We start from the raw sequence: 14,441 nt of genomic DNA, 5'->3' as shown, positions 1-14,441 counted from the left end.
AGAAATTTGAAAAAGCTCTTCTCTGCAAATACTCATGAACAGTTAAGGTTGTAGCTCAGATATTGTCCTCATAGGTTATCTGGGGAAAAAGGAGCACTCACCTAAGGAGGAAATATGGATTTAACCCGTTTATGTAACGTTATTTTGTTATATTGGAGTTTCTTCCGTTAGAGTTTGTAAGGCCTATGCTGACTATTTGGCAAATGTCCCATTTTTAAATCTTGCAAGCAGTTATGTGATGGTTTATCCACACCTGTACTTTTGTATTGTTTAATTACTTGATAATGAAGAAATGCTGTCCTCATCATACAGTTTTTCTGATTATCCTGCTACTCTGTCTTGGTTTTGCACAGCTTTGGAACATCCTACGTGTAGCTATGCTTGCCCTTTTGTTTCATGCCCATTCTTGCCTTTCCAATCGCTTGAATCTGCGGGAAAAGCATTGAGTAATTAAGCTTTCTTCAAAAAATGGTGAGAGATCTGCAAGGTAGTTTAAAAGACAGAAGAAATAGGAGAGAAAATTACATGGTTAACCATACACGTTTTAAGATCTTTTTGTGAGATTTGACTCGGATGTAACCTTTCTTCTGCTTATAATTGATCTCTGCTAGGTTGAGGTATTAAGACAATATATTTCTTCTTTATTTGTAATGGTCTTAAATGGACAGATTGTTTTAAAGGGTAGTATATAATAATTAAGCAGGTTTTAAATTTTCAGGAAATTTCTATTCCTTACAATTGTATATCCTGTAAAGAACTTTCAGTGCAAGGATACAGTTTATACTCGGCACACAGGGAAACATATCGATGTTACTTTTGGCACAGGAAAGGAGCACGCTCAGTTCAATATTTCAGTTTACTATAGCTAGCTTTTACAAATGTTTAAACAATTTTTACTGAGATTTGACTATCATTTTGAAATGCAGAATAACTGAATAATTTCTTTAAATGGCTTGACCTTTTTAAAGAAATATTTCTGCTTCTGTGTTGCCCAAGATGTTTCGCTATAGAACAAACTGTTAAAATAGCAGACTGCCACTTTGAGATAGTATGGATTGCTGTACTGTGTCATTTACAAGTGGGCTAAAGCTTTTGAAAACAAGTTCAGAGTTTTGATTCAAGGCTAAAATGTTTCTTGTACTTCTGTGCTGATGCACTCATAAACATTCCTGATATAAAATTAGATGAAATATTTAAATAGAGATTCCTCTCTTTTGCTTTCAGGAACACACTTGTGACACTTCTTATACTGATCCAATTATTTTTTTTCTTGATAAAAGGGTCAGTCTTCCAAGGGAACTGATTGTGCTATGTATGAGCTTCAGAAAGAAAATCTCCACTGACTGAATAGGCTTACTTACTGCTTACAGCTCCCTCTTGACTCAACAAAAAATTATTTAACACTTGCAACCAAAACTGAAAAAAGTTTGTACTTCAAAACTGATCTGCCCCACCTACCCTTCCCAGAGCCCCCTTCATTGTAAGCCAGTTTCTTATGGGGGACACCCCCTAACCACCCCCCCACCCCCCTTCCCTAAGCAATTTGACCAAGTCCCTGAAGGACTGACAATCCTTCACATCAGAGTCAGGAAAATTCTGAAATCTGATGATGTTTATCTTTGATATTTTCCTTTGAGGCAGTTTCTGTAACAGAAAACCCCAAATTTTTCTTCTCACCCTGAAGCGAAGTCAATTAATATTTTAAAAGGTGAGCCCGGAACCCAAAATTTCTACCTCTCCCAGAAATGGAAAATCTTAGGATTAGTAGCGATGTTCATGTATCCTGTTGCAGCCCTCGCCCTGCTGCTCCAGCGTGTGCCGTTAGCTGCCTGGGGGCATGGATCCTGCAGGAAAGGGGGATCCCACAGAGGCTCTGCTCTGCCTTCTCCCCTCCTGCACTGCAGGTCCAGGTTTCCAGGCTGAAGCCTGAGCAGGTCCGGGAGAGGAGAAGCCGTCCTGGCTTGTGCTCCGAAGCACCGTGTCTCCTGGAGATCGGGGACCACGACAGCAGGAAGCTGTTGCGCGAAGGCTGTAGCCTGTGATGTTGAACAGCTGGCGTGACCCAAATGCACTGCTTCCAGCTGAGCCTTGAATATAAGCGCTAAAACCCTCTGCCATCTTTCTAAACTAGCTGATTAACATAATAAAGTTAAACCAAGAGTCATTATTTCTGAGTTGTTTTTAATTTTTAACCCAAGTTTACTGCTGGTTTGTGTGGCTTGCTCCATGTGCCCAAGAGCTTGCCTGTATTACATCAGCTTGTTTAATAAATATTACCTCTTGAACTTCTTGTGTACTCTTTAACTTTCAGAGCCATAACAATATTATTATTTGAAGTAAAGCAGGATAATTGTAGCGGTTTAGGGATATTTTATTCTGAGAGAAAGACAATAATGAACCTTTAATGTGGTCTTTTTTCCTACAATGGAAAAACTTAAGAAGGAAAAAAACCCGTTCCTTGAAAAATGATTAATGAAAGTAAAATAGCCATCTTTCTGTCAAATATTGTTACTGAATTTATACACTCAGCTGCTGTTGGAAGAGTGTGTTCACAGTGCAGGTGTACACCTCAGGTAGTGAGGGATAAGCGTGATTCTGTGTAGTCAGTGTTTTTGTGTGTTGCAGCAGGGTTTATTCCCTGTGCCTTTATTTGAGGTTCCTTCTGTTGTAGCTCAGACACTCTGCCCAGAGCCTTTTTGACTACATGAAGAAAATCCAGAATGATTCCAGTGCTATGGAGAGTTTTTGTGAGACATTGCTAAAGGTCTTTGAGGACAACCTGCGGAATGACCGGTAATGTTTTTCTTTTGCTTTTTTATCATTAACAGCAGGACTATTTGAAGTCAAATGTATCACCCATCTTTTTTAATACACCTAGATGAAGTGTGCCTGAGCCATGTAAATTTGCTTTAATACATCTGTTTGGTACAGCAGTGCCTTTGGTAAAACATGTAACAAAGGAGTGATGGTAGAATATTTTGCATTTACTATAGTTTAATATTGCGCATAATGTGATAAGCACCAGTTTTTATATAATGCAGTATTGGGGCTTATATATTGCTACACACTTTGCAGTGTAATCTAGTCTGCATTTTGTTTTCATAAATACTTGAAGTATAATTTTCTTGTGAAGATATTTTTAAAGATGACTCATTCTGCATAATGAGATGAATTTCTCTAAGCCTCACTTATCAAGTATGTGCAAAATAGAAAATACTCCCTAGGAGAAAAAAACCCCACAACTATTAATAGAATTTTCAGTTTTATTTTGTTTTTATTTTATTTCTTCTCTCAACTGTTCAAATAGAAAACATGACCATAGTTATTCCAGCTGACATGTTGTGTGTTGGTTCATTTGGTAATTACCTGTGGTGAGAAGGTGGTGTAACTTCCGATACATTTGTGCAATACGTTATTTATATACTAGAAAATAAATTAGTATTTTCTACTACTGTTAATTGTGTTTTCAGGACCCTGCAAGTTTAAACCAGGCATGTTGTTAATTAGTTTTTTTCCTTTGGCTGTAACAGAATGTCCCCCTCTCAGCCAATGAGGATGATGTAGCCAACACACAGAAGTTACCGAGCAACCCTCTTCTGTGTAAATTAGAGTTCTAATTTAAATATGTGTAGGTAGATAGGAACTTTTCTTTCTTTGCTTCTAATTAAAAATAGTGTATATATGTATGCCAAGAAGTGTATTTACATTGTTAAATTATTTTCTTTCATCAGGGTGTCTGTACCCCTCCTGACAATGCTGGATCAAATGCTGGCAAATGGCTGTTTTGATATATTTACCATGCAAGAGAAGTAAGTTGCTGAAAGTCTTTTTTGTTTATTTTCCACCATGCAACAGGCCTCTTAAATCTTACACTGACTGCTGCTGAATGTTGCTTTAGATGTGGGTGCATAGGACTCTTAACTGTGAGTGTATATGGATATAATGTTTTAATTTTCTTGAAGTGGGACAGCTGTGACAAATTCTGGACCAGACAGCCTTGAAAGGGTCTTGATAAAATCTTTGACTCATATCAGTGTAGAAGTTGGTTATTGGTTCATTGTTTAACAACCAGTACATTAAACAAATTCAATTTGCATGTTTCAGCTGGCAGGCCTGGGCCAGTATTAGATCCATTTAGCTTCTTTCTTTACTAGCTTACTCGATGCATGGTTTTTGGAGTACATTCTTCACTGTACTGTGAGCCTTTAGCAATGGCAGTGTCCTGTTGTGATGCTGCAAGATAGTGTGCCTACAAGATATCTCTTCTAAAATCTGACTGCTTTTGTTAATGTGAATATCTCCAAAAGAAGTTAATTAAGATTCTAATAAGAATAATAAAAAAGGCATGTCCCAGCTTTTCCACATCGAGTTCAGTCTTCTGGAAAGTATTTAGTTCAGGAATGGATAAACATGGAATAAAATATTCCAATGTGAAATAATGGTTTTCTGCAGATGTTTCAGAAGAGAATGATTGTAACTTCAGTAATAATAAAATATATTCCAAAAACTCTCTTAGGCAGCATCTTGGCACATCTACAGATTATTTGCAGAATTGTACAATGTGAGTCCTACAAGCCCGTACACTGGATTTGGAATCTGTTGATTCAATAATTGCTCACAGCAGATAAATTTGAAAAGCTTTTATCACTCTCAAAGTTTTCATTGAATCTACTCTTGTTTTGAAGTGTGTATTTAACCTGTCTTAAATCAAATTTGGCAGTCCCTTTTTGAATGGGAATTTACAATGAGTCAAATACTCACAGATGGAATGAATATTACTTGTTTGGTTTGGTGGTCATGCCAGTGATCTGGGACTTCCACATAGGTTCCAGTCTTCCCTGCTGGGGAAGATGATAGATTACGGGTGGAAATCCCAGGTAAAGTCTGTCTCCCACGTCACGGGTCACTAAACAGAAAGCATATGGTAGCATCACTGCATTTGTTGTGTAAGTGAGACTCAAACTCAATCCTGTGGTGCCATTGTAATGCTTTGTTAAAAGGGCCTGAAATAAAGTCCAGGGGGATTATGGGGGCAGGGGGAGAAGGATTTTGAAGCTGATCCAAATGTATTTGCTTCCAGTTTGATGATGAAACCAAAAAAGAGAATTAATAATTATACAGCCTAGTGGATCATTCTCATGGCAAGGGAATGAAATACTGGCATGAAGCACAAGAACTCATCATACAAAAGCTCTGGAAGGCTAGAGCTCTAGAAAGTTTGCAGACAGCTAGAAAGAGACAGACAGTTTAGTTCCTGCATGTGACAGTTTTTTGGTAATACAGGTACCTTATGGTTGAGAGGTAATCATGAACGAGTTCCTGTGTGTACTTCACGGAGAGCCAAGTGAGCCTGACGTACTGGGTTCTGTTGTGCTCTAAGAGCCTGTGTGCAGATCAGCTGATCGTGGTGGATGGGGGAGCCCAAAATTACATTTAGTGCAATGTTTGCATTTTCTTATTTTGGCTTACTTCATTTGGGTGTAGTTAGGGATGGATAAACACTGATCCTGGCCCCCAGGGCCTGCCCGCCTGCACTGTTGCATGCGACCTACTCCTTTTTGCCTAGAAGAAAAGCGTGACTTTGGGCCTGGTTTCTTCAGTGAGACCATTTACTCCCTTGTCAAAGTAGTATGCCACAAAAATGTAGAAATACAATGCAGAATGAGCCTGAAAATTGAGACGTGCTCGGTGGCATGAAAAGGCCATGTGTGTATGCAGTTTCAGATACTTTTCTGTACAGTGTGCCTGGAATAAGAGGGATGGGGTGCACGGTTGTTTTTAGAAAACAGTCTTATTGCTGGTGAGCAGCTTCCCTGTTGCTTCTGTTCTACTGTGAACTTCTTGCTTGTCATATAGCAAATGAAGAACTTTTCAGAGAAGCTGGCAATGAAACGTTAGCATTCCTTGGGGTGTTTGGCTCCCATTTTGTCTCCTTCCCTTATTTGGAGCCCTTATTTGGGCTCCTTATTGGAGCCCAATTTCCACATTGGGCTGGGTGGAGTTTTAGCAAGGGGACTTCAGTTGTAGGATGTCTGGCATCAGGATTATGCCTACATTAGCCATTTAATAGTCAACCGTCACATTATAAAAAAGTACTTGCAAATGGATCTTGAAGTTTCAAATGGATATTGTACACTATCCTGGACCTTTTTTTTTTCTCCCCCCTAATAAAATGTGAGGAGTCCAGAGCAGGTAATATCCTACACTGCTTAATTTAAACAGGATTAATAGCTGTTGGCTGAATTAGTTTGACGCTCTTTAGGAGCTCAGTGCTCCAGTTAAAGCAAATTGCCACATGGTGTCACTCCTGCCCCGCAGAGATGTAACCTGTTGTGCATTTTCCTGCCTCTTCACATCATATAGCTCATAAAGTTTAGAATACGCAGCATGACATTTCTGGCGTAGTTTGGTAGATTAATTTCAGCATTTGTGAAGCTCTCTGTATGGCTGGTCTTATGATCTCTGTGCAGGAGGGCAAGTGAGCCACTGCATGTTTCTCTTCCATTATTGTCTTGTGAATGCTCGTGTTTAAAGTGAGATTTATTTGTCATGCGTGGGTCATTTCTCTGCCAGGACCCTGCTGAACCTGCCAGCGGGGAAGCGAAGTGTAGGGTAAATACCTGTCCAGTGGGGTTTGAAATGAATCAACTTTAGTATCACCAGGGTAATCAAAAGGCTATCAAAAGCAGCTTTTCTTTGTTGTGCTTGGCTTAGTTTGAATCTGTAGTATGAGAAGAAAAGCTCTGCCTGCCATTTTTCAGGCTGTTACTTCCTACTAGTCTTAAACTGGCATAAACCTGCATGTCCAGCATGAGAGTTTCCCCCCCACCTTGAACTGGCAGGAATGGTTTGTATTGCTGCATGATGAATGGCATTAGAGAACTGTTCCAGGTTAAAAATACCCTTCTTCCAGTAAAATTCAGCTTGAGGTAGTTCCTCGATCTGTTCCACTCACAAACTGTGCCAAAATAAGGAGGGAAGTGGCGGGGGAGAAGGTGGGGGGGGGGAACCATTTCTTCTGGCAGCAGTGCAGGTGTATGCTGGCCTGAAGTGTTCTTGAAACTGCTATTTCCTGCCTGCCCTGTGTGCCCTCCCACCCCAAACAGGGTGGTAGTCTTCAGCTGAAATGTAATTTCTTCTCTGTGGTAGCACAACCCGAAACCTCCCGATTTCATCTTAGTGTACATTGTGAATTTGTGGAGCCATATTCATAATAATGTAGGGAGTGTTAATTGATTAGAGAGACTGCTGGAGGCAAAGGGCAACATGCAGTCTGCCAGGAGCGCAGATAGATTGCTAGTTCCTTAGAAAGTACACTAAGATTAGTCTAATAGTACCATGTGAACGGAATAGCCTTTGAATGACAATTCAGGATCTAATGCTTTCTGGAGTAAAAAGTAAAAGTGGCCTTTCCCTTTCTTATGTGTATATGTTTTATATATTCAGCAGAAGCGTTAATGCCTTGTATAACATTTTCCTGGTGGTTTTACAGTGGTTTAAGATGGTATGTGTCCCCACTGGTCTCTGACTAATGATTTCTATGTATTACATGCTCCCATGGATTTTGTTTAAAGCAATTATACTGCTATTGCATAATAAACCATATAGTAAAGAGCATAGCAATAGCTGTCATGGCCACCCCAGGTGATGTCAGCTGAACTGCTGAAACTCAGTTCACCTTTAGGAGCAAAAAGCTCACACCTTTTTGCAGTACCACGTGCGCCCAATTTACATAATGTGAAGACTTTAGACTGATCCCTTTTCCCCAGATGTCAACTCTGTTTCTGTTGGCACTGTGCCCACACAGGAGAAGGAATTTTCTCAATTTCCTTTAAAGAGGCCAAGCTATTTGAGTCATCTGAGATCACACACAGGTTAGGTTTAGTTATTACAAATGTGAAATTGGCAAATGACAGAAAGGAAAGTGCATCTGTTTTAAACACAAAATGCTTCACATAAGGTTATGTGTATTAAATTTATTCCAGATGCTCTTGTTCCAATTGGTCTCTTTGTTGCTATACTTCTCAGAGATGTCCCTGTTGTTCAACCAATTTAAATCTCACCTAATTCACTATATTGCTGTTGTTCTGTGCTGAAAGCCAGGCATGCATTGCAGGTATTGTAATTAGTTGTCTACACAATGTCTTTGTGTAATCGGGGGTGGGAAGAGGAGAAATTTCACCAAGGTAAGAAAAAACACACCTCTTAAAATTAAGAGAGCAGATATGCTCTTCCCTCATCTACCCAGACAAATCAGTGTCCGTTGACACACACACACACACATGCAGATGTCTGTCATTGTCATCATCTGTCTCCTATGTGCATGCTTTCCGTGCTTATCATACTCCTCAACATGTGGAAACAGTGGTGTTGTGACTGCCGGCAATGGATGACAAGGAACTTGCTCTTTCAGCATCTGATGGAGGTATTTTAAGTCATCCCTCCCCAGACTCTTTGGTCCTGAAAGCCACTGTCAGCTCTCAAAATTTCTTATGCAGCCTCAATATCAACATTGAAAACCTGGCAATTTGATTTACTCTTTTAGTGTGGTTTTCTGGACGATATTGAGACAGCCATAGACAGCATTCTTTAGCTTAATGGCTCCATGGTTTGTTGTTCAGTTTTTTTTAGCCAAGTCAGTATTTGCCAGTATATGCCAGTATTTTGTTAAGAATTTTTTTTAAGTTATTAAAAAACACTAACTCTTGTTTGGAAAACTATATATAACAAGGTGCATTAACTTAACAAAACATCTTGTCATTCCTATAAACATCTTGTTTTAAATGTTCTTTTTTTCAGCAGATTACACTGCACAGCTTTTTTGAGTAGTTTTTATGCACAGCTTTGAATCATGGTAGCAGAAGATAAATGTTAATATTTTTGCTGTCTATTTTATGTACACAATACAATGAGGTTTCCAAAATATGCAGTTTAGAAGTAATTGTGCTTACTAGACGAATATGAAATAGTTTCTTTTGCATGTATGGCACTTCAGCTTTGAGTGTAGCAAGTAAAAGATTAAATAATTTGTACTGAAATAAAAGCAATATTCCCTCTTTACTTCTCTTTAATAGATCCTTGGAATATATTAACGATACTTGTGTTTGTACGAGTGTCTGGGAAAGAGCATTGAGAATCACGTTTCCCAGACTGTGTGGAAAAAGAAAAGAATTTGCTAAATATATTTAAAGATGGCTTCATGACTCGTACACTTAACAGAACTGTAAGCCCTGTGTTTAATTACGTTGTCTGGAATCACTGAAGGAATTTGGGCTGTGAAATGGTAGAGTACTTAAGAACAACATTCATCCCCTTTTATGTAAAGTTTGGTTGAAGACCTTGGGGCACAACCAAGGCACCACAATGATACATAGACTAAATAATTTTTATTTGGCTACAGAATATTTTAATTCCTGACACAGTATTTCTGATCATACCATGCTTTGTTGTAAACACAAGCCATGACTAGCTGCTTATCATGCATATATTGAATCAGTTTGGATAAATGTAGTTCGCTCCTCAGCATGCAGGTAGTAGCAATGTAAATAATTAATACTAATTTCTTCTCTTCCCTGTTACAAAAAAAAAAAAAAAAAAAAGCCAAGTAACATCATGGCCAAATGTGTCTGTGTCTTTACCAAAGGTCCACCTAAAGCAGGGTGTGCTGTTGTGGAAGAAACGTGTACTGCTCTGTGTTGTGTCTTTCTTCTCCTTTGAATGTTAATTTAGCATCTTTAGTGTCATTACATGTGTTTGAAATTCTACTGAAATGTATTGCTCATCTTCTTTTCTTTCCCATTTTCAGCCAGCCCTTTGCAGTGAAGTTATTTACGCTTTGTAAAGAAGAGATCAAAAGATCCAAAGACATCCGGAAGCTTCGCTCCAGTATAGGAGTGTGAGTTGATGAAATAAAGTAATCTTTTCTCTGCTCATAAAAAGTGAAGAAAATTTAAGTACAGATTGTAACGGCTAGGTCTATTTCATGTGAAATTTAAATGAAAAATGCACACAAATACGTGTAATATAAAGTTGTGAGAGTTTCATGTACTTCTGGGTGGTTGGGGTGAAAACATATGAAGGATCTGATAAAATTTACTTTTACAATGTTGATATTGTTAAAAGGTGGAGTGAATCATTTGCTTTTGGCTTGTAGAAAGCTTGGCTTGGTGCCAATGCAAAATACATATAATTGATTAGATCTAACATGTGCACTAGAAAGAGGTGAAAACGTCTGCAAAGTTCTTGTCTGGCTTTAGGGTAAAAGCCCTCAGGTCAGATAGCAGAGAAGGCAAAACACAAACACCAGTCAGGAAAGACAGCACTGGGTGAGGAGAGGAAGATAAAAAAAGAAAAAAGGACAAAGCTTTGCAAAGCTGAACGAAGGTTCATTGGCAAAAACTTGGCAAAATTATTCAGGTATATGAATGTCAAGCAATTATTTCCTTGCCTTGCATTTCTTTATTGATAATATTTTAAGAGTACAAGAAAACCTAAAATGAAAAGTTGCCCATGTTTCAAATTCATCTCTCACTCTGAACTGCATCATCTGTGCACAGCCTCCCCTGTCCTTTTGTTCTCTATGCAAGAGCTCGACTCACTTGCGGTTTTTAGCACACAGTCTTTGGTGCTGCCAGTCAGTAACTTTAAAACCATATTTGTACTTGGCATAGATGTGTGGCATCTCAGTAACCCTTAAGGATTTCAGTACACTTACACTCAGTGTTTGCTTTCCCACAGCACTTAGAACTGAGATTTCCTGGGGAAAAGCTGTGTCCCCTCCCACCCTTTTTTTGATATACATCTTCACTCTAATCCACAGAATGTACTTTTGCAGTTATAACACAAGATCTATTTTTTCTTACATTTTCTAGGTTTTGTGGCCTGATTCAATTTCAAGGAGACATGAGAGAGAAAGTTTTATTTCAGTTGTTTCTCCTTCTTTGCCATCCGTTTCCTGTAGTAAGTACTGAAGATGTTGCATATTATCAAACGTATTATTTAAAATGCTTTACAAGTAAAAAAATAATTTCAAGTGTATTAAAGCAGCATCCTTTTTTACAGATATTAATGTATAGAATAGGTTTTATTTCTCAAGGGTCTGCTATCTGCAATGCTGCCACCTGAAACAGGCCACTGGATACTTGCAGCATACCTGGCTATTCCACATACTGCTTTTCCACCTTCTGTCCCTACTGTTTTAAATTAGAAGCAATTCATTTGTTTCTTTTACGCAGCACCCAGCACAGTGAAGATCTGTTCACCATTTAGTGCTTGAAAGCTCCAATCAGATAAATTACTGTTAGTTTTGCAGCATTTCTGAGAGTAGCAACACTGTTAGTAGTTCTGGTTCAAGAGAAACATATTTGTTCTTTTTGTCAGGTGTGACGAAAGCTTGTGCAATGCAGGAAAGTTTATCAGAAGTTTACCTTTTTTATATAACTAACTGAATTAGGGCACAAAACCCTAGTTGTTATGCAGTATGTGTAAGAGAAGATCATATGTGGGATAATACTATCATAGTCCTTTAAAATTTTTGTTGACTTAGGTTTTTGGGAGAGGGGCTATGTTCACTGTACAAGACCTGGGAGCCCCAACTTAGAGCAGCTGTGACAACCAAACATGTACAACAGCTCTCTGTGGCGTTGGTGTTCAATACAAGGGTTTTTTACCTGGGAACAGTTGTGGATGCTCCTGTGAGTAAGTGAGGACTAGCATCTCTGCTGCTACAGGTTGAGCTGCATCCATAGTCAAGTGGCACAGATGCAACAAAGGCTGTCTGAAGTAATTGCAAGGGCACATAATAAGAATGTGAAAACCCAGGAGGTCTTAAAAGGGTTTGAGAACACATTGAATAGCCTGGTGTCTGGCCAATGCAAACCAACATTGCTTATTCTAACGTTGATTAATTCGATGATTATTGATAAGGTTAAAATCATATGGTGCTCAGAAAAGTTTGATACTTCAGATTTTTAGTCCAACTGTTTCCATGTTGTGCGTACTTCCTACGTGAAGAATCCTTTGCAGGAAGGGCACAATATAAGAACTGAAGAGAGAGCATTTCCATTTCACGTTCTATTGGTATTTTACATCATAAATATGTTTTGTTTTTACAGATGGTTTTACAACCCTATATATATAGTTTCTTTGTCTTCCTTCAGTTATCATCAGGCTTTCTTGAAAACAGCATTTGGTTTTGTTGCAATTTTGCTGTGTTCCATTTAATATCTTTCTATGCATTGTAGTTCAGAAACCAGCCTAGCTAGCTTTTTCTGTATGCACACCACCATCACTACTAAACAGTGCTCTGGGAAAAATACTTGCAAATTAACTGCTTACGGAAACTGGAGTGTAAAAAAACCTTAATGTTACTCACATCATCTATCTCCCAACAGTTTTTTAAAGAGTTTTGCTGACTCTTAGAATCTCCAGACTGGGAAATCTGTTTTGTGAGCCTACAGCAACAAAAGTTAGAGCCAGACTTTGGCTCAGTGAGTAATTTCAAGAAAAGAAATGTTCCACTTGGGCCAGTCTCAGACATTTGAATTCATTCCCTGTGAGGGACAGAGCTGTAGCCTTCTTAATCTGAAATGCTGCAAAAGTTTAGTGAAAATATACTGACTGTAGTAGCATGAATTTCCTTGAGGTGAGGAAATTAAGTCCCTTCCTGCAGCAAATTGCTGTCAGAGGCAAGAATAGACTGTAGTTCTGAATATTACAAAGTGTCCACCATAAAACGATGGTCAGTATGAGGAACCAGTACCAGTAATGGCACTGGGGTCTTCCGTACAGGATTCTGGATCCTTACTAAAGCTTCCTCTGCCTCTTCCCCATAGATACGGAAAACAACAGCCAGTCAAGTTTACGAAATGTTGATAACCTACAGTGATGTAGTTGATCCTGCCATTATGGATGAGGTTATGACCATACTCAGTGATACCAACTGGTAAGTCAATTTGTTGCCAGATAGTAGTAATAAGAGCTGAAATAATTTTTGTGCCACTGAAGTTAAAAAAAAGTCCATGCCTTTGAAAGCTGAAGCTGTAAGAAACGATACCATAGTTTTAGCTATTTATTGCTTCTAGGCCAGAAAAGCGTTGCTGAAAATAATTCTTCTGTTCTAAAGAACTATCTAGTATACTGTCCCACTGGAAGTGGTATGTATAAAATCACCACTAGATAAAGTAAAATATCCATATTTTTCTAACATAAAAAGGAAGAAGTCTTGGAAATTCTCCATGAAACAGAGAGAGACTGGGCTGTGCAAACAGTCAAACTTCAACTGCACAGACAGTTTCTTGGCATTTATGAGCACTGGCAGGATTTTGGGAAAGGAAGGATCTCTGCAAGCTGGAAAACAACAGAATTAGCAGAACAGCTCAAATCTCCCATGAAATGTAATTACTCAAAATGCTACAAACGTATTCAAGCAAGTATTTTGAATCGGAACACTTCAGACATTTCCCAAGTATATGATTGCATGAATTAAACAACCAGTTTTATATAACGTAATTCTTTTTTTTTTTTTTTTTTTTTTTTAACCTACTGTTACCTGTAACATTAGCTCCTTCCAAGGGCAAGGGGGATACGGTCCCGTTCTTCATAAGCAAGAGTCAGCAAAGCAGCCAAGTGTCTTTCAGGGGCAGGAGGAACTCGTTCTGTCAGCACCTTTGAAGTGACAGGAGGAAGGAATACTCACCATAATTCTGGCACTGTTTTTTTCCACTTTCTGCAAATTTTAGCATTGTGCATTATAGTCACCTGGAAAAGTTTGTAAAAGACTGCATGCCTCAGGTATTTGAGGAAATATGGAGTTTTAAGATACTACTAGTTTATTTTTTTTGCTGCTGCATTAAACAATTTCCTTGACAACTCTCCGGTGATGGGTCTACTAGCCCAAAACCCTGCCTCAAAGAGTAGTCAAAGGTAATACGTGAGAATAGACAGATAGAAAAAATAGGTATTTTATTTAGTCATTATATTATATGGCTTTTTGTCTTCATTGATGTTTCATAGAAATAAAATTAACCTAGACATTTTCAAATAACACATACAGCTTAAAGCTGTAGTTTACATACCTTCAGACTGCATGCTTTTATTATTTAACTTGTATTTACTTTCTAGTTTATTTCTGTGCTGGAGCTTAACTTCATATTTGGGAAAAGAAAACTAAGTGTGTCACTGTTATTAGAATAATAGTCTCAGATTTGAAGAATTGGTTATCAACAGTTCTGCCTGTTGTTAAAGTTACTTGCTTAACTACCTATTGATGTTTATAGTATTGTGTTTAGTGTGATTCAGTGCTTGCTTATGAAATCTGAATTTAAGAGCAGGCTTGCTCAGAAGTTACATAAACAATTTGTTAACAGAAACAATTGAGTAGGATTAGATTACTGCTGTCACAAAGGGATGTTTACAATACCAAAATTAGAAGTAAGTAGTAC

The 14,441-nt window shown here is 38.3% G+C and overlaps 1 protein-coding gene across 4 annotated transcripts in view; it reads left to right on the top strand.

Annotated features, from left to right (window-relative positions):
• The window catches only part of TBCD (tubulin folding cofactor D), a 130,266-nt gene that overhangs the window by 112,020 nt on the left and 3,805 nt on the right, over nucleotides 1–14,441 (top strand). For all 4 annotated transcript variants that reach the window (XM_049812680.1, XM_049812679.1, XM_049812677.1 and 1 more), the window contains 5 exons: nucleotides 2,672–2,793; nucleotides 3,732–3,809; nucleotides 9,806–9,895; nucleotides 10,872–10,959; nucleotides 12,834–12,943. In XM_049812680.1, coding sequence (XP_049668637.1) covers nucleotides 2,672–2,793; nucleotides 3,732–3,809; nucleotides 9,806–9,895; nucleotides 10,872–10,959; nucleotides 12,834–12,943 — 488 coding nt within the window. The remainder of the gene's footprint in view (nucleotides 1–2,671; nucleotides 2,794–3,731; nucleotides 3,810–9,805; nucleotides 9,896–10,871; nucleotides 10,960–12,833; nucleotides 12,944–14,441) is intronic.

The sequence above is a fragment of the Accipiter gentilis genome, chromosome 10 (genome assembly GCF_929443795.1).
Source record: "Accipiter gentilis chromosome 10, bAccGen1.1, whole genome shotgun sequence".
NCBI lineage: Eukaryota > Metazoa > Chordata > Aves > Accipitriformes > Accipitridae > Astur > Astur gentilis.
The sequence above is the reverse complement of the archived record's forward strand: the minus strand, read 5'-3'. Positions and strand labels throughout refer to the sequence as shown.